The sequence below is a fragment of the Vulpes vulpes genome, unplaced genomic scaffold (genome assembly GCF_048418805.1).
Source record: "Vulpes vulpes isolate BD-2025 unplaced genomic scaffold, VulVul3 u000000641, whole genome shotgun sequence".
In the NCBI taxonomy this organism is placed as follows: Eukaryota; Metazoa; Chordata; class Mammalia; order Carnivora; family Canidae; genus Vulpes; species Vulpes vulpes.
In genome coordinates, this window is record NW_027325782.1 from 325,009 (window position 1) to 343,545 (window position 18,537).

The window sequence follows — 18,537 nt, forward strand, 5'->3', positions numbered from 1 at the left end:
CTTTTGTTTTGTTTTTGAGTAAAACCTCACAGGGCTGGGGAGAAAACATGTCTGTCTCTCTAACTGAAGTCCCTTCTCATGTCTCGCTTTGCCTAAAGCTGGCTCTTGGCATGAGCTTGGGGAAAAGCTGTCATCTTATTAGGCATGTGTGGCTTCATTAGGATGTTCTGGAATATCTCTCTAGTTTCTGTCTGATGTAGCGGAGGCAAAACAGTAGCCAAGTATTTTTCTAAATGAGCCAAGACTTGCAGAGCAAAGCCAATGTGTTTGGAGCCATAGGTGCTCATAGTGCCCGAGGCACCTAGGATGTGCCAGTAAGGACCACGGAAGCCGGGGGTTGTTATCATTGTGTCATGAAGAAACCATGGCTTTGCCCAAGGTTACAAGCTCCCGCCTCAAGGATAAGGCTGAGATCTGACCTTGGCTTGTCAAACTCTGGAGCCCAGGTCTTTTCTACCATATTACATCATTCTTCTCTCTCTTTTGTTTAGTCAGTCTAGTATTGAATCTCCTGGATGGGAAAGAAGCAACTCAACTGCCCTGCGTTTCCCACTTTAACAACACCCCTTCCCAGATTCCACCAGAGAAGGATAACAAACTCTGCAATTCCAAGGAAGCCTATGAAGATGTGCACTTCTCAGAACTGATCCATCCAATTGACTACTACACATTTCAGGTTCAAAGCATGGATTCTAAACCTCAGGGGACACATATGAGAGCTCTCCCTACCTTTTTTATGAAGTTCTCTTCCAATTCCAAGCTGCCACAATTAGGTGGACAAAGAATGCTTGGGGCTATACACACTGATAAATCATAAGCTGATATCTGGTTGGGTGAGGATTCTTGCTCAATGTTGTGTAGCACTCCGAAAAGGTATCGCAAGACAACAACATTCACGTTTGGCAGCTGAGCTAGAAGCCTAAAGTCAGAAAGATGTACTTTTGAATAAGGCAAGTCATTGCACTTAGCAGCTGGAAGTATAGAGATGGAGAGCACAGAACATCTTTCTAGATCTAGTACACAGCCTGCTGTAGCAGAGTTCCAGGCATGAACGTATACAAAAATGTTTTACCGAATTCAATTTCTGAGATAACCCACTCTGTTTAAATCATTGACAAACTGAAGGTTATACCACAGACTGTTGATGCTCTGGCATCTCTTTTAGGCCACTGACTTTTGTTTACCAGTTTCATATATACAGAAGTTGTATAATGGCTAAGGAGTCCACCACGTTAATAAGGTCTGGAGAAGAGCAATAATAGCCATAAGGCATGCCTGTATTCTGAAACTGGCCTCCATGGGTGTGAAGAATTGAAACTATTTGGCATTGAATATTGTTTTAGTGGTCAAAGAGGCAAGAAGGAAGCCAGTATTTTCCTAATAGTATATTGGCTGTATTTCTGAGCCATGACCAGAGTAGAGTACTTATTGCATCATTACCTCTGGGCTGCATTTATTTTCTCCTCCTCGGTCATTTCGTCAAGAACACCAAGCCATTTTTCGTAGAGTTCCGATGAAAGTAAACTTCCTTCGATATTTTCAAGAAAATCCTTATGTGGATAGAAAAATAAATCAATACATGCAAACAGACACACTCACACAGACGCAGACACACACACACACACACAAATATATAGGTATATATGATACAAAATATATATTGGAAATATCACAGAGAAAACACTTAGTTCAAAACTTCAGTTCAGTCCCTAATTTCTTCCTAGATACCCGAACTGTGACCCACACGGAGTTCACCTCATACTCTCCATTGACTTGCACGTGCAAAAGCAGGTTGTGGATTTTCTCCAACAAAAATGAAAGCATCAAAGCAGAGCCTACGCTTCAGTGGAAAGGAAGACAAAGCTCCCTTCTATCATATGGCACTTACTCTCTTGTGTGCTTTTTTGCAAACTACTACAAAAGCTACTCTCATAATTGCTTCATTCTTCCTTTCCTTAACTATACAAAAGTAGATGGTCTAATGGCAAACTCATGATGTTCCTGTGGATGTATTCATTTCTAGTGTAGACCAATTCTCCAGATAGTTTGACATCATACTATTCAGGCCAAGGTTGCAGAGTCTGTTCCTCCACAAAGATTAGTCAACTTTAAGTAGGGAAAGCTTCAGAAATGTCTAAGAACTCTATGCACACGTGGTCACCATCCTCCTAGGCTGTGCCTATAACACGGAAATAGAAAAGACCCTACTAAACCTTGCTAGAAACATCAATTGCAGGTGTGCACCTTCAAGAGGGCAGCACTTATCATGCTATTCGAGTACCTAATGTATCATCATTCTTTCTCCTGTGTCTTGATGCCTATATATATATATATATATATATATATATATTTACTGGTGTGTTTTACTGTAGCCCGGTGTAGTAGTGGTCAGGGACTTTTGCTATTTATCATATAGTTGGACAGTAATGGGGGACAAGGAAAGACCACTTGTGACAAGGAAGGACCACATATGACCTTGGTTCTAAGAGTGCCATCATTACTGCCTTCACATAGTTTTGTTCAGAGCTGTTAGCAAGTGCCAAGCTAGATGGATTAAATTCTTTGTTCTAGTTCTCACTTCTTTTTCCATTACCATTTTAGCAATAGAATGGGATATCTGTGATGTAGCTGTATAATTTCCAAATTAATCTAGTTCTTGAGGCATTCTACTGAATTTTCAGAATACCAAAGTACTTTTGTCTCCTGCACCTACTTCAAAAGTTAGATTTATCAAAAGAGGCATGTAGCTAGAGCTGGTTACCGTGTCATTATAACCTTGGATGGTGGGCTAGACATCACAAATATTAACAAAAGGATACCTAAGATCTGGTGAAAGGAGACACAAATGGCGAAATCCTTCCTCCATGACTTATAAAGTAAAAGGCACTAAGAAACAGGAGACAATGATGGCTAAGAATGATTTGGTCGCCTCACTGAGGCTTTTTGTATTCCTCATAAAGTAAACTTTTGCTTACTATTGTGAACTTCTAGATCTATTCTCAAATTTTTCATGTGATTTTTCTTTTGGAAACTGCCTTCATTAGGAGTGTGGTGAGGTAATCATCAGGAACAGGATGTTTTCTTTGGTAAACGTTATGTGTCAATGTATATTTTGAAATTTCTTATTATTATAGTAGTCACATTAGTACTAGTATTTTGCATGGAGTCACCCGGTGGGAGGTGTGTGGTGAAAACAGAAAGTATCTCTAATGAAAGGGGCTTTTTCCTTCTACAGTATCTTCCTTAAATTTTTATTTCATGAAGTGTTTTCCATCTGACCAGTTCTTAATCAGTTATGCCTATGTTGGTTCTTGGGCAATCATAATGAAAGACACCATCACAGCTTGAGTAACTCATATGTGGATAAAGCTAGAACTTTCCCCACCTTTAAAACACATGCTACCAGAAGATCAGATTCACTGTTCAAGTTCACTCTGTGCCTAGAATTTAGTTTCTCTTTTAGGATTCTGCATGATTTTATACTGGCTGATTGTCTGAAGATGCCTTCCATGAGTGGTCCTTTTTGATTGATAAAGGAAAGCATATAATGTAGGAAAAAAAGAAGAGTATATGGCATTTCATATCTCAAGCCCAGAGCAAAAGCTTGCTTCCTTTTTGAAAGAGCTAGGCTATTGGATGGTATACAGTTTTAGAGCTGCAGAAGTAAAGTCAATTTAGATTCTTTAGTCAATGTGTCTCTATCGTTTCTACCCAAAATCCACGTTACAGTCATACACTGAAACTTTGTAATCACTTATTTAAATCAGATTTTTTCATTGAATTTACTTTTAAATCAAGCTTCCGTGATTCAAGGTCTTGTGGAATCCTCACCGGTCTCCTACTTTATCAGTCTTTTTTCATTATTCCCTTCCATAGACGCACTTCCCCATATATGGAAATCTTTTCTATACTCATTTCCCATTAGTTGATTCATCTTTAAGTGATTGTATCCTCCAATCCTACTATCTCTATTTCCCTTCCTCTTTAAAAGAAAAGCTCAAATGCTCTCTTATTCTCTGATTACATTCCCTTCATGAGTCTTTCAACCGTCCTTTGCTCTATCTTCATGCCCTCTCCCTGCAGTGTAGAAAGATAATAAGGGCTGGAGTCAGATGGACCAAGGGTTCAGAAACCTACTCTGCTTCTGATCTATTGTGTGACCTGGGGCACATGCGAACTGTACTGAAAACTTTCTAATCCATTTATAATGTGTGGAGGATGACAGTTATAGCTACCCCCTAAAATTGCTGTGATGCAAGGACTGGGGTAGTAGCAAGCATGGAACTAACGTGGTTAATTTCTTCACACCTAGGATAACATTCCCAAATCTAGTGCAGGGTTGCAGAGGTCCTGGATACTCCGCAGTTTCCATACCGACAATTCAGTATACCGATTTCAGATAACACAGGCCAAACTCTGTGGCTGTCATTTAACATGCTCTTTTAGAATTAGCAGATTCATATATGCCTCAGGGTGAGTCTTTATGCTTAGGTAAGATGTTTTCAGTTGTTAGATTAAATAGACTCCATTGAAGGAGACCTGAGACTAAGGTGAGTTCAGGAAGACAAGAGCAGAATGTGAAGATGATTCATGCACACAGAGTCCATTTTGACTGATCTGAACAGGCCTACATGGGTCTCTGTGGAAAGAAGTGGAATGGACAAAACGTCGTTCTGTGTATTGGCCTCATGACTCTGTAGGAGGTAAATCAAATGACACTAGCAAAGGTTCTCAGCCAAAGCCAGGTGCTGTCTAATGATTTCTCCATTTGTGGGTAGGTTTGCATGAGGACACTTGGCCTCTCCGAGGTCTCTCTCCTCAGGAAGGCAATAAAAGACCATACTGAGACCTACCAGTATTGGGAAGGGGAAGTTGTCCTTATGAAAGATATCCGTGAGGGAAACTCCAAAGAGCTGTCCTGGTTTTTCAGACAGTGCAGCTCTGCACTGGTTGTTCTGGCAAGTGCCAGCACAGTGGCAAAATGCCGAGTTCGTGAAAGCACTGCTTTCCTTGGTGTTCTGGTCTGAATCTAAGGAAGAAGGGAGATTAGTGTTTTTTTAATTCACTTAGACATATTTTCACCATTGCCATTATACAGCATGTTCATTGTATAGGCTAGAAGAGGGAAACTGAGTCATTTCTTGTGCAGAGCTCTCCACGTTCTGATATTGGCTAACAGCATCCTCATGGCATTGGTGAGTTCTTGCCAATAACATTCAGACTGATGGGTAAACCTGGGACTTGATCAGACTCAGGGTGATTATTTCCTTGGCCATCAGTTACTGCCATTACACTGATCTGGAGGCACTGAAACTGTAGATGTTTGCTTTCTACTGGTGTGATCAGTGGGTTCAGGTATCAGACCTGATTTTATTTTTTTATTTTTTATTTTTTTCTGATTTTAAAAGCTATAAGTTTTTGGTATGCAAATCAAGCTGAGTTTGGTAATCCTGTGCTTTCACAGCCAGGCTCCCCTCAGCCTCAGATTCTCTCCTTGGCTTTCTGAGTGCTCAAGTTTCTACCAACCAAAGGAATTGCCTCTCAGGACACAATCTGCCTGACCCCTACTTCTCTGGTTCCTCTGCTCTGGGCCATCTTCAAGGACGACTTTCTGCAGTCAGGGTCCTTGGGAAGTAGTCATCACATGCTGGCTATGTGGTGGCTGTGTTCTCTTGTCATACCCCACCAACCCACCCATAGATGATGTTTTTGGTTAAATAGGTTTAACATTTACTGAAAAGAGCCTAAGCCACAATGAAGTGTGGAAACACACTTCCTCACACACACACTCAAACATACATGTATATATACACCTACACACAAGTACAAGGCTTGAAAGAAAACATAGAAAATGCAAAACAATAAGAGGTTAGGAATGCATTTATAGACCACCAGTTTCCAGAGATGATTTTCAACTACTCAACATTCCCTATTGAAGGAAGAACTTTCCAAAGAAAAGGAGATCAGCAGTGAAAAGCTGAGTTCAAATTTCTACTGCTCAGCAGTGAATGTTTCCCTTTGAAGATACCTTAACATTGCTTAAATAACTGATTGCTTTAAGAGTCAAGAGGTGAGCCAAGCTGTCGAAGGATAAAAAGATGAGGAACATTTCAACAAATAACCTTAAACACCGGGCAACTTGGCTTTTCTGGGATGTAGTACGTGCATCAGCACCTCCACCCATGTGGGGCCAGCACTGCACCAGAAGCATCCTGGTTCTGCCACTTAGCAAGCTCAGCATTTTAAAGCTTTGGTTTGCTCAACTTTAACGTAAATGATGCTGTCTACACCAAGTTAAACTAAATATATAAGATACTATTCGGCACAAGGCAATAAATGTTCCCAGGATCATTAATGAATGGGGTCGCTTCAAAAGGGTCGAATAATGTGAAATATATGTGGAAGAAAACTGGGGCATTTGACTTCCAAAAGGAAAGTAAGAATTTCCTAGACCTATTTCACAAGGGAACCCTTCCTGGGAAAGGGAAAACAATGCATGGATCCTATATTCTATATGCACTGATAGCAATCTCCATCTACACGCTGGCATGATTCAGAAATGTACAGTTCTGTAGTTCTAAATAGCTCACTTGATGCCTAGTTTGATTCTCTGTTCTGAGACTGGTAGTGATTTAGGTTTTCTTAATTGCCCCCATGAGTGTGTCTATGTTCCGGAGTCTTCTGGTGCAGGACAAGTTGTAAAATGATGAAGTGCCACTTATCTAATTGCTCTGTGTCATTGATGTATATAAATAGGTGCTGAGGTGTCCAAACTGCTCTCTGGTCCTGGGAAATTGGCCTGTACTCCTATTGCTGAGGCATGTCTTTCACACCCAGTGGCTTTTTATTTCTTCCATACTATTCTGGGACTGATGGAGATACATGTTCCATGTTGAGGTATTAGAAACTCTGCATGGACATAGAGGGCCCCATAGTTCTTAGACATGTCAGCTCACTATTCTGTGAGGATTTTCTGCTTCCATTTGGTTTCCATGCAGGAAATGGTGCAGATATCCTATGTACCTACCAAAGGTTTTGGGCTTTTTTCCCGTGAGATTGCCACCCAAATCTTCTACTCTATGCTATGAATCATTTCTGTTTCCTTGAAAGGCAACACTGTAAAACTCATAAGCAACATGGAGATCCCTTTTCCTCATATTCTCCTCTTGCTTCTATGCCTGGAGGAGGTGATTTAATTGTCTCTAAAGGCAGCTTAAGGTAGGAAGAAGGTTGAGGGAAGGAATATCTCAGGCAAAAAAAAAATTAGTATTTCAAAGATTCTTCCTACCCTACTTGGAATACCCCTTAGGAAATGCTGGTGTACAGAACTGAGGATGAAAAGCCAGTGAAGGAAAGGATATGTGTGGTAGTGGTGCTGCTGTGAGTTTTATGATGTGTGGTCTCAAGAAATAATGCCTCCTCGTCTTGAAAACCACCACCTTTGGCGTGGTGCTTTGCACAGTCCTCTCCCACATTAACTCTTGAAAAGTCCCTCTTGCCTCTGGGTACTCTTCCTCCACCATATGAAAGGAGGAGAAGCTACCTTATGGAAGACATGGGGACCAATTGAGAGCCAGCGCCAATACACAGAAACCTAGGTTAGCTCGACAGGAGCTGCAGGCTAACTGTAAGTGCACAGGTGACCTCAGCTGAAAACAGAACTGATCAAATGAGCTTCCACTGAAGGGTTATGTGAATCATAAACAAAGAAATGGTTGTCTAACCTACTGAGCTATGGAATGATTTTTATTATCCATATAAAATTATACAACACAACACAGTACAATAGAATTCAAAAAGTAGGTCATAGGATATGGTCGGCATTGAAGATAGAGGAGATAATATGTGGGAAGATATCCTCAATATGAATATATGGGACCATGGAAAATCTTTTGAATGCAAATAGCTGGGTCATGGAAGGGGTTCATTTCTCATTCATTGGAAAAATAAAGAGGAGGTGTCAAGTGTCATTATGGAGATTCCAGTCTTCAGTGCCTTACTAAACTGTAGACATGTAGGTGGATGGACCACATGGGGACTTGGTAGCATTCTGCAGTTGTGCTCTTTTGGAAATCACTATCACTCTCAGTGGCTTGGATTCAACAGTTTTTTTTTTCTCTCACTGAGGACATGAAAAACAAACACTTGTCTTGCACCAGCATATTCTCTGACATGGCACTAGACTCATCTTAATTCCTGATGACATGGATTACCCTAAAGATTTCCTCAACACAATGAAGTATATGTTGTAAAACGAAGACATCAAAATTATGGAGGGATTGATGATATGTGTCTCCAGGTTCTGAATCTAAACTTTATTTACAAAATGGGGTGTTGCCAGTGAGCTGTGATTAGCTAGGCTCCAATAATACTCACACTAGTCTCAGGGGAAATTCTCCTAGTTTTATTATTTGCATTTTAGAAATGTTTTTACATCCTTTATGTTATTGAATCTTGACAATACTTCTAAGATTTAGGCATTATTTTCATCCACATTTTAGGCATGAATAAAGTGATACGGAGCTAGAGTAATTGGCCAAAGGTCCTATAGCTAATAAATGGGGGCACTGGAGTTTGTATTCGGGAGAGGTTGTTTGACATCAAGTCAAGTCCTTTTCTCTCAATGATGCTGGTTCTTTTCAACTCATTTTAAAGAGCACTGGAATCCTATGGTGCCTCAAGAGCCACTGATCAAAAAGAGGATGGAGGAGGAATAAAAGTCCCGTGCTCTGGTTTCAACCAGAGTAGAAATAAATAATTATGCATTATATGCTTATCTACATATATAATACAATATAGATGTGGGATCCATTTATAATTGTGTTTAAAAAATTCCCCAAACACTGTATCATACCATGCTATCTCCTAATCCTGCCAAAACGTCTTGAAATTTCTAAGCTTTCCTGGGTCTCCAACAGTGTGAAACCTCCCTTGACCTGCTAGCCAGCCTTCAGAAGAAGGAGCAGCTGGGAATCATTGCCCTGGGCATGCTCTGGGCTCCAGAACAGGGCTAAGTATCTGCCATGACCCCTGGCAACCTTGCTGCCTGTGTCTCCCTAAAGCCTATTAAATTATCCACAGTACCTGCAGCCTTCTCATTGTAATGACAATTCTTTGAATTCTCTCCCAAGAGAGAAGTGATGTCTTCGCCAAATATCTTCAGACAATTTTCAATCAAAAACTGTATGAGAGAAGCCTGTAATGCAAAAAGAACACAGTGGGGTGCTCTTTTTCATATGGAAGAGTTATAGGTCACATTTTGTTTATAAACCTTGGATCTAACCAAAACTGTGAAAGACTTCTATGAAAAATTCAGAGTTGATAAAAATATATAGAAACCCAAGTTCTCTAGTAAGATAACTTAGAGTGATACTTTCCATTGTACTTTGGGTACAGATTTTAAAATACTAGTAGTCAGTGGACTAAACTCCTACTTTGTGGCCTAGTTTAATACCTAACATTGTGATACCAATGGTTTCATCGTTAAAACTAGGACAGCTTTCAAAGTAACCTGCCTTCTTAAACTTTACTTATTGTGTAAAATTTTGCTTCTAGAAAATATTGGGTTGTAACTTAGGATAATATCTCATTAAAATGTGTAAAACATACATGAAATCCTATGAAATCCATTTCTAAAATAGGGAAGAATGTTTTTTGGAAAGTGGATATTCCTGTGGATTTTTCTTTTTTGATGTTTTCTTTTGCTTGGTTTTTGAGTAAAAATCACAGGTCTGGAGAGAAACATGTCTGTCTGTCTAACCACAGTCCCTACTCATGTCTTGCTTTGCCGAATGCTAGCTCTCAGCATGAGCTTGGGGAAAAGCTGTCATCTTATTAGGTATGTGTGGCTTCATTAGGATGTTTTGGAATATCTCACTAGTTTCTGTCGGATGTAGCAGAGGCAAAACTGTAGCCAAGTATTTTTCTAAAAGAGCCACAACTTGCAGAGCAAGGCCAATGTGTTTGGAGCCATGGGCACTCATAGTGCCCAAGTCACCTAGGATGTGCCAGTAAGAACCACAGGAGCTGGGGTTTGTTACCATGGTGTCATGAGGAAGCCATGGCTTTGCCCAAAGTTCCAATCTCTCTCCTCAAGGATCAGGCTGAGAGTTGAACCTTGGCTTGTCAAACTCCGGAGCCCAGGTCTTTTCTATCATATTATGCCACTCTTCTCTCTCTTTTGTTTAGTCAGTCTAGTATTGAATCTCTTGGATGGGAAAGAAGCAACTCAACTGCTCTGCATTTCGCAATTTAACAACACCCCTTCCCATATTCCACCAGAGTAGGATAAAGAAGTCTGCCATTCCAAGGAAGGCAATGAAGATGTGCACTTTTCAGAACTGTTCCTTCGAATTTACTACTACATATTTCAGACTCAAAGCATGGATTCTAAACCACAGGGGACACATATGAGAGATCTCTCTACCTTCTTAATCAAGTTGTCTTCCAATTCCAAGCTGCAGGAAACGGGTGGACAAAGCAGACTTGGAGCTATACACATTGATAAATCATAAGCTGTCATCTGATTGGATGAGGATTGTTGCTCAATGTTGTAGAGCACGCCGAAAAGGTATCGCAAGAGGACAACATTCGCTTTTGGCAGCTGTGTTAGAAGCCTAAATCAGAAAGATGCACTTTTGAATAAGGCAAGTCATTGCACTTAGCAGCTTGAAGTATAGAGACGGAGAGCAGAGAACATCTCTCTAGATCCAGTATACAACCTGCTGTAGCAGAGTTCCAGGCATTAACGTATAGAAATATGTTTTACCGAATTCAATTTCTGAGCTAACTCTCTCTGGTTAAATGTTTGACAAACTGAAGGTTATACCACAGGCTGTTGATGCTCTGGCATCTCTCTTAGGCCACTGACTTTTGTCTACCAGTTTCATATATAAGAGAAGTTGTACAATGGCTAAGGAGTCTACTTAATAAGGTCAGGAGAAGTACAATAATAGCCATAAGGCATGCCTGTATTCTGAAACTGGCCTCCATGGGTGAGAAGAATTGAAACCATTTGGCATTGTATGTTCTCATTGATTTGGGGAATATAAATAATAGTGAAAGGGAATATAAGGGAAGGTAGAAGAAATATGTGGGAAATATCAGAAAGGGAGATAGAACATAAAGACTCTTAACTCTGGGAAATGAACTAGGGGTGATGGAAGGGGAGGAGGGTGGGGGGTAGGGGTGAATGGGTGACGGGCACTGAGGGGGGCACTTGATGGGATGAGCACTGGGTGTTATTCTGTATGTTGGCAAATTGAACACAAATAAATAACAATTAAATATATTATTAAAAAAAGAAACCATTTGGCATTGAATGTTATTTTAGTGGTCAAAGTGGCAAGAAGGAAGCCAATATTTTCCTAATAGTATATTGGCTGTATTTCTGAGCCATGACCAGAGTAGAGTAATTATTGCATCATTACCTCCGGGCTGCATTTAGTTTTTCCTTCTCAGTGACTTCGTCAAGAACACAAAGCCATTTTTCGTAGAGGTCCGATGAAAGTAAACTTCCTTCGATATTTTCAAGAAAATCCTTATGTGGATAAAAAAAAACACACACACACACACAAATATACACAGAAACACACACACACACATATGTATATTTAATACAAAATATATATTGGAAATATCACAGAGAAAACACTTAGCTGAAAACTTCAGTTGATTCCTACTTCCTTCATAGATACCCAAACTGTGACCCACATGGGGCTCAGCTCTGACTCTCCATTGACTTGCACGTGCAAAAGCAGGTGTGTGGCTTTTCTCTGACAAAAATGAAAGCATCAAAGCAGAGCTTAGCCTTCAGTGGAAAGGAAGACAAAGCTCCCTTCTATCATAGGGCACTTGCTCTTTTGTGTGCTTTTCTGCAAACTACTACAAAAGCTACTCTCATAATTGCATCATTCTTCCTTTCCTGAACTATACAAAAGTAGAGAATCTAATGGCAAACTCATGATGTATTCATTTCTAGTGTAGGATGTATCCATTTCTAGTGTAGGTCAATTCTCCAGATAGTTTGACATGATACTATTCAGGCCAAGGTTGCAGATTCTGTTCCTCCACAAAGATTAGTCAACTTTAGGTAGGGAAAGCTTCAGAAATGTCTAAGAACTCTATGCACACGTGGTCACCATCTTCCTAGCCTGTGCCTATAACACGGGAATAGAAAAGACCCTACTAAGTTTTGCTAGAAACATCAATTCCATGTGTGCACCTTCAAGAGGGCAACACTTACCATGGTATTCAAGTACCTAATGGATTATCATTCTTTTCCTTGTGTCTTGAAGCCTATATATATATTTGCTGTGTGTTTTACTCTAGCCCAGTGTAGTAGTGGTCAGAGACTATTGGTATCTTTTGTGTAGTTAAACAGTAATGGGGGACAAGGAAAGACCAAATGTGGCAAGGAAGGACCACATATGACCTTGATTCTAAGAGTGTCATCATTACTGCCTTCACATAGTTTTGTTCAGAGCTGTTAGCAAGTGCCAAGCTAGATGGATTAAATTCTTTGTTCTAGTTCTCACTTCTTTCTCCATTCCCATTTTAGCAATAGAATGGGATATCTGTGATGTAGCTGTATAATTTCCAACTTAATCTAGTTCTTGAGTCCTTCTACTGAATTTTCAGAATACAAAAGTACTTTTGTCTCTTGCACCTACTCCAAAAGTTAGATTTATCAAAACAGGCATGTATCTAGAGCTGGTTACCATGTCGTTATAACCTTGGATGGTGGGATAGACATCTCAAACATTAACTAAAGGATGCCTAGGATGTGGTGAAAGGAGACACAAATGGCGAAATCCTTCCTCCATGACTTATAAAGTAAAAGGCACTAAGAAACAGGAGACAATGCGACAATGATAGTTAAGAATGATTGGTTGCCTCACTGAGCCTTTTTTAGATTCCTCATAAAATAAACATTTGCTTACTATTGTGAACTTCCATACCTATCTTCAAATGTTTAATATGATTTTTCTTTTGGAAACTGCCTTCATTAGGAGTGTGGTGAAGAAGCCATCAAAAGCAGGATGTTTGCTTTGGTAAACATTATGTATGTATCAGTGTATATTTTGAAATTTCTTATTATTACTAGTAATCATATTAGTATTAGTATTTTGCATGGAGTCTTCAGGGGCGTGGTGTGTGGTGAAAACAGAAAGTATTTCTAATGTATTGGGCTTTTAACTCCTACAGTAGATTCCTTAAATTTTGAATTCATGAAGTGTTTTCCGAATTGAGAAGTTCTCAATCAGTTCTGCCCATGTCGCTCCTTGGGCAATCATAATGAAAGACACCAATCACAGCTTGACTTACTCATGTGCGGATAAAGTTAGAACTTTCCCCACCTTTAAAACAAATGCTACCACATGAACAGATTTGCTGTAATGCATCACTCTGTCTCCAGAATTTAGTTTCTTCCTTAGGATTCTGCATGCCTTTATACTACCTGGTTTTCTGAATATGCCTTCCGTGAGTGGTCCTTTCTCATTGATAAAGGACAGCATATCCTGAGAGAAAAAAAGAAGAGTATATGGCATTTCATATCCCAAGCCCAGAGTAAAAGCTTGCTACCTTTTTGAAAGAGCTAGGCGATGTGATGGTATACGGTGTTAGAGCTGGAAGGACTAAAGTCAATTTAGATTCTTTAATCAATGTCTCCCTATAGTTTCTACCCAAAATCCACCTGACAGTCATACGCTGAAACATTGTAATCACTTATTTTAATCAGATTTTTTTCCCATTGAATTTACCCTTTTAAATCGAACTCCCGTGTTTCAAGGCCTTGTGGAATCCTCGCCTGATTCCTTGTGGAATCAGTCTTGATTCCTTATTCCCTTACATAGATGCACTTCCCCAAGTATGGAAATCTTTTTGCCATACTCATTTCCCATTTGTTGATTCTTCTTTAAGTGATTGTATCCTCCATTGCAACTATCTCTATTTCCCTTCTTCCTTAAAAAAAAAAAGCTCAAATGCTCTCTTCTTATTAACTGATTACATTTCCTTCATGAGTCTTTCACTGTCCTTTGCTCTATCTTCATGTCCTCTCCCTGCAGTGTAGAAAGATAATAAGGGCTAGAGTCTGATAGACCAAGGGATTGGAAACCTATTATGCTTCTGATCATTTGTGTGACCTGGGGCAAATGTGAACTGTACTGAAAGCTTTCAAATTCATTTGTAAAGTGTGGAGGATGATAGTTCTAGCTACCCCCTAAAATTGATGTGATGCAAGGACTGGGGTAGTAGCAAGCATGGAACTAACGTGGTCAATTTCTTCACACCTTGGATAACATTCCCAAATCTAGTGCAGGGTTGCAGAGGTCCTGGGTACTCAGGAAATTTCCACACTGACAATTCAGTACACCGATTTGAGATAACAAGGGCAAACTCTGTGGCTGTCATTTAACATCCTCTTTTAGAATTAGCAGATTCTTATATGCCTCAGGATGAGTCTTTATGCTTAGGTAAGATGTTTTCAGTTGTTAGATTAAGTAGACTCCGTTGAAGGAGACCTGAGACTACTGTGAGTTCAGGAAGACAACAGCAGAATGTGAAGATGATTCATGCACACAGAGTCCATTTTGACTGATCTGAACAGGCCTACATGGGTCTCAGTGGAAACAAGTGGAAGGGACAAAACGTTGTTCTGCTGTATTGGCCAAATGACTCTGCAGTAGGTAAATCAAATGACACTAGCAAAGCTTCTCAGCCAAAGCGAAGGACTGTCTAATGATTTATCCATTTGAGGGTTGGTTTGCATGAGAACACTTGGCCCCTCCGAGGTCCTTCTCCTCAGGAAGGTAAAAAAAAAAAAAAAAGACCAAACTGAGACCTACCAGTATGGGTAAGGGCAAGATGTCCTTATCAAAGATATCCGTAAGGGAAACTCCAAAGAGCTCTCCTGGTTCTTCAGACAGCACAGCTGTGCACTGGTTGTTCTGGGACGGGCCAATGCGCTGGCAAGCGGCCGAGTCTCTGAAAGCAGTGCTTTTCATCGTCTTCCGGTCTGAATCTAAGGAAGAAGGGAGATTAGTGTGTTTTAATTCACTTAGCCTTATTTTCACCATTGCCATTATACAGCATGTTCATTGTAGGGGCTAGAAGAGGGAAACTGAGTCATTTATTGTGTAAAACTCTCCATGTTCTAATGTGGCTAAGAGGGTCCTCATGGCATTGATGAGTTCTTGCTCCTATCGTTCAGACTGATGGTTAAACCTTGGGACTTGATCAGATTGAAGGTCAGAATTTCCTGCCATCAGTTACTGTCTTTGCAATGCAACAGGAGACACTGAACCTGTAGACGTTTGTTTTCTACTGGAGTGATCAGTGGGTTCAGCTGTCAGATATGATTTTAAAAGCCAGAAGGATTTGTATGCAAATCAGGCTGAGATTAGTAATCCTCTGGTTTCAAATCCAGTCTGAGACCAGAACTGCTCAGATGAGTCTCCACTGAAGTGTTATGTGAATCGTAACCAAAGAAATGGTTGTCTAACGTACTGAGCTATGGAATGATTTTTATTATCCATATAAAAGTATACAACACAACACAGTACAATACAATTCAAAAAGTAGTTCATAGGATATGGTAGGCAGTGAAAAGGGGAGATAATTTGTGGAAGATTCCTCAATATGAATATATGGGACCAAAGAAAAAACTTTAAATGGAAATAGCTGGGTCTTGGAAGGGGTTCATTCCTCATTCATTGGAAAAACAGAAAAAGAAGTGTCAAGGGTCATTATGGAGATTCCAGTCTTCAGTGCCTTACTAAACTGTAGACATGTAGGTGGATGGACCACATGGGGACTTGGTAGCATTCTGCAGTTGTGCTCTTCTGGAAATCACTATCACTCTCACTGGCTTGGATTCAACAGTTTGATTTTCTGTCACTGACGACATGAAAAACAAACACTTGTCTTGCACCAGCATATTCTCAGACATGGTACTAGACTCATCTTAATTCCTGATGACACGGATTATCCAAAAGCTTCCCTCAACACAATGAGGTATATGTCGTAAAACGAAGATATGTCAAAAGTATGGAGGGATTGATGATATGTGTCTCCAGGTTCTGGATCTAAACTCCAATTTACAAAAAATGGGGTGTTGCCAGGGAGCTGTGATTTGCTAGGCTCCAATAATACTTGCACTAGGCTCAGAGGAACTTCTCCTAGTTCTATTAATTGTGTTTTAGAAACGTTTTTACATCCTTTATGTTATTGAATCTTGACAACACTTCTAAGATTTAGGCATTATTTTTATCCACATTTTAGGCATGAATAAAGTGATACCGAGCTAGAGTAATTGGTCAAAGGTCATGTAGATGATAAACGGGGGCACTGGAGTTTGTACTCTGGAGAGGTTGTTTGACATCAAGTCAAGTCCTTTTCTCTCAATGATGCTGGTTATTTTCAACTCATTTTAAAGAGCACTGGAATCCTGTGGTGCCTCAAGAGCCATTGATCAAAAAGAGAATGGAGCAGGAATTAAAGCCCCGTGCTATGGTTTCAACCAGAGCACATTTATATATTATAAGTAGAAATAAATAATTATGCATTATATGCTTACCCACATATAAAATATAATATAGATGCGGGATCCATTTAAAATTGTGTTTAAAAATATCCCCAAACACTGTATCATACCATGCTATCTCCTAATACTGCCAAAACGTCTTGAAGTTTCTATGCTTTCCTGGGTCTCCAACAGTGTGAAACCTCCCTTGACCTGCTAGCCAGCCTTCAGAAGAAGGAGCAGCTGGGAATCATTGCCCTGGGCATGCTCTGGGCTCCAGAACAGGGCTAAGTATCTGCCATGACCCCTGGCAACCTTGCTGCCTGTGTCTCCCTAAAGCCTATTAAATTATCCACAGTACCTGCAGCCTTCCCATTGTTATGACAACTCTTTGAATTCTCTCCCAAGAGAGAAGTGATGTCTTCGCCAAATATCTTCAGGCAATTTTCGATCAAAAACTGTATGAGAGAAGCCTGTAATGCAAAAAGAACACAGTGGGGTGCTCTTTTTCATATGGAAGAGTTATAGGTCACATTTTGTTTATAAACCTTGGATCTAACCAAAACTGTGAAAGACTTCTATGAAAAATTCAGAGTTGATAAAAATAAATAGAAACCCAAGTTCTCTAATAAATAACATAGAGTGATGCTTTCCATTGTACTTTGAGTACAGATTTTAAAATACTACTAGACAGAGGGCTAAACTCCTACTTTGTGGCCTAATTTAATACCTAACATTGTGATACCAAAGGTTACATCTTTAAAACTAGGATAGTTTTCAAAGTAACCCACTTTCTAAAAGTTTACTTATTTTCTAAAATTTTGCTTCCAGAAAATATTGGGTTGTAACTTAGGAAAATATCTGATTTAGATGTATAAAGCAGTGACAAAATCCTATGATATCCATTTCTTAAATATGGACAAATATTTTTTGGAAAGTGGATATTCCTGTGGATTTTTTTTGAAGTTTTCTTTTGTTTTGTTTTTGAGTAAAAACTCACAGGGCTGGGGAGAAAACATGTTTGTCTAGCCGCAGTCCCTTCTCATGTCTTACTTTGAATAATGCTGGCTCTTGGCATGAGCTTGGGGAAGCTGTCATCTTATTAGGTATGTGTGGCTTCATCAGGATGTTTTGGAATATCTCACTAGTTTCTGTCTGATGTAGCGGAGGCAAAAGAGTAGTCAAGTGTTTTTCTAAATGAGCCACAACTTGCAGAGCAAAGCTATGTGTTTGGAGCCATGGGTGCTCTTAGTGCCCAAGCCACCTAGGATGTGCCAGTAACGACCACAGGAACTGGGGGTTGTTACCATTGTGTCATGAGGAAACCATGTCTTTGCGCAAGGTTACAAGCTCTCCCTCAAGGATCAGGCTGAGATTTGAACCTTGGCTTGTCAAACTCTGGAGCCCAGGTCTTTTCTACCATATTACATCACTCCTCTCTCTTTTGTTTAGTCAGTCTAGTATTGAATCTCCTGGATGGGAAAGAAGTGACTCAACTGCTCTGCGTTTCCCACGTTAAGACCCCTTCCCATATTCCACCAGAGAAGCATAACAAACCTGCCATTCCAAGAAAGCCTAGGAAGATGTGCACTTTTCAGAACTGATCCATCCAATTTACTACTACACATTTCAGATTCAAAGCCTGGATTATAAACCCGAGGGGACACATATGAGAGCTCTCCCTACCTTTTTTTTGAAGTTCTCTTCCAATTCCAACCTGCAGGAATTAGGTGGACAAAGAAGGCTTGGGGCTATACACACTGATAATTCATAAGCTGTCATCTGATTGGATGAGGATTGTTGCTCAATGTTGTAGAGCACTCCAAAAAGGTATCGCAAGAGAACAACGTTCACTTTTGGCAGCTGGGCTAGAAGCCTGAAGTCAGAAAGATGCACTTTTAAATAAGGCAAGTCACTGCACTTAGCAGCTGGAAGTATAGAGATGGAGAGCAGAGAACATCTTTCTAGATCTAGTATACAGCCTGCTGTAGCAGAGTTCCAGGCATGAACAT

The 18,537-nt window shown here is 40.0% G+C and overlaps 2 protein-coding genes across 2 annotated transcripts in view; both read right to left on the reverse strand.

Moving 5' to 3' along the window:
• Positions 1–1,436: 1,436 nt before the first annotated feature.
• Positions 1,437–9,481, reverse strand: LOC140597333 (rho GTPase-activating protein 20-like). The gene is made up of 4 exons (XM_072745552.1): positions 9,470–9,481; positions 9,085–9,196; positions 4,854–5,029; positions 1,437–1,550 (listed from the first exon to the last, which is right to left on the reverse strand). Exons 1-4 carry the CDS (start codon positions 9,479–9,481, stop codon positions 1,437–1,439), a joined length of 414 nt encoding a protein of 137 aa, XP_072601653.1.
• Positions 9,482–18,172: 8,691 nt separating this feature from the next.
• Positions 18,173–18,537, reverse strand: part of LOC140597334 (rho GTPase-activating protein 20-like) — a 37,038-nt gene continuing 36,673 nt past the window's right edge. The window contains exon 14 of the mRNA XM_072745553.1: positions 18,173–18,401. Within this exon, the coding sequence (XP_072601654.1) occupies positions 18,173–18,401 (229 nt within the window). The remainder of the gene's footprint in view (positions 18,402–18,537) is intronic.

Excerpts from the sequence above, each read along its gene's own strand:
- LOC140597333 (XM_072745552.1), bottom strand. Across the intron at positions 5,030-9,084 it reads TTACAATGAGAAGGCTGCAG|ATTCAGACCAGAACACCAAG; the intron begins GTACTGTGGATA and ends CTTCTTCCTTAG. Across the intron at positions 1,551-4,853 it reads ACTTCCCCTTCCCAATACTG|GATTTTCTTGAAAATATCGA; the intron begins GTAGGTCTCAGT and ends TATCCACATAAG.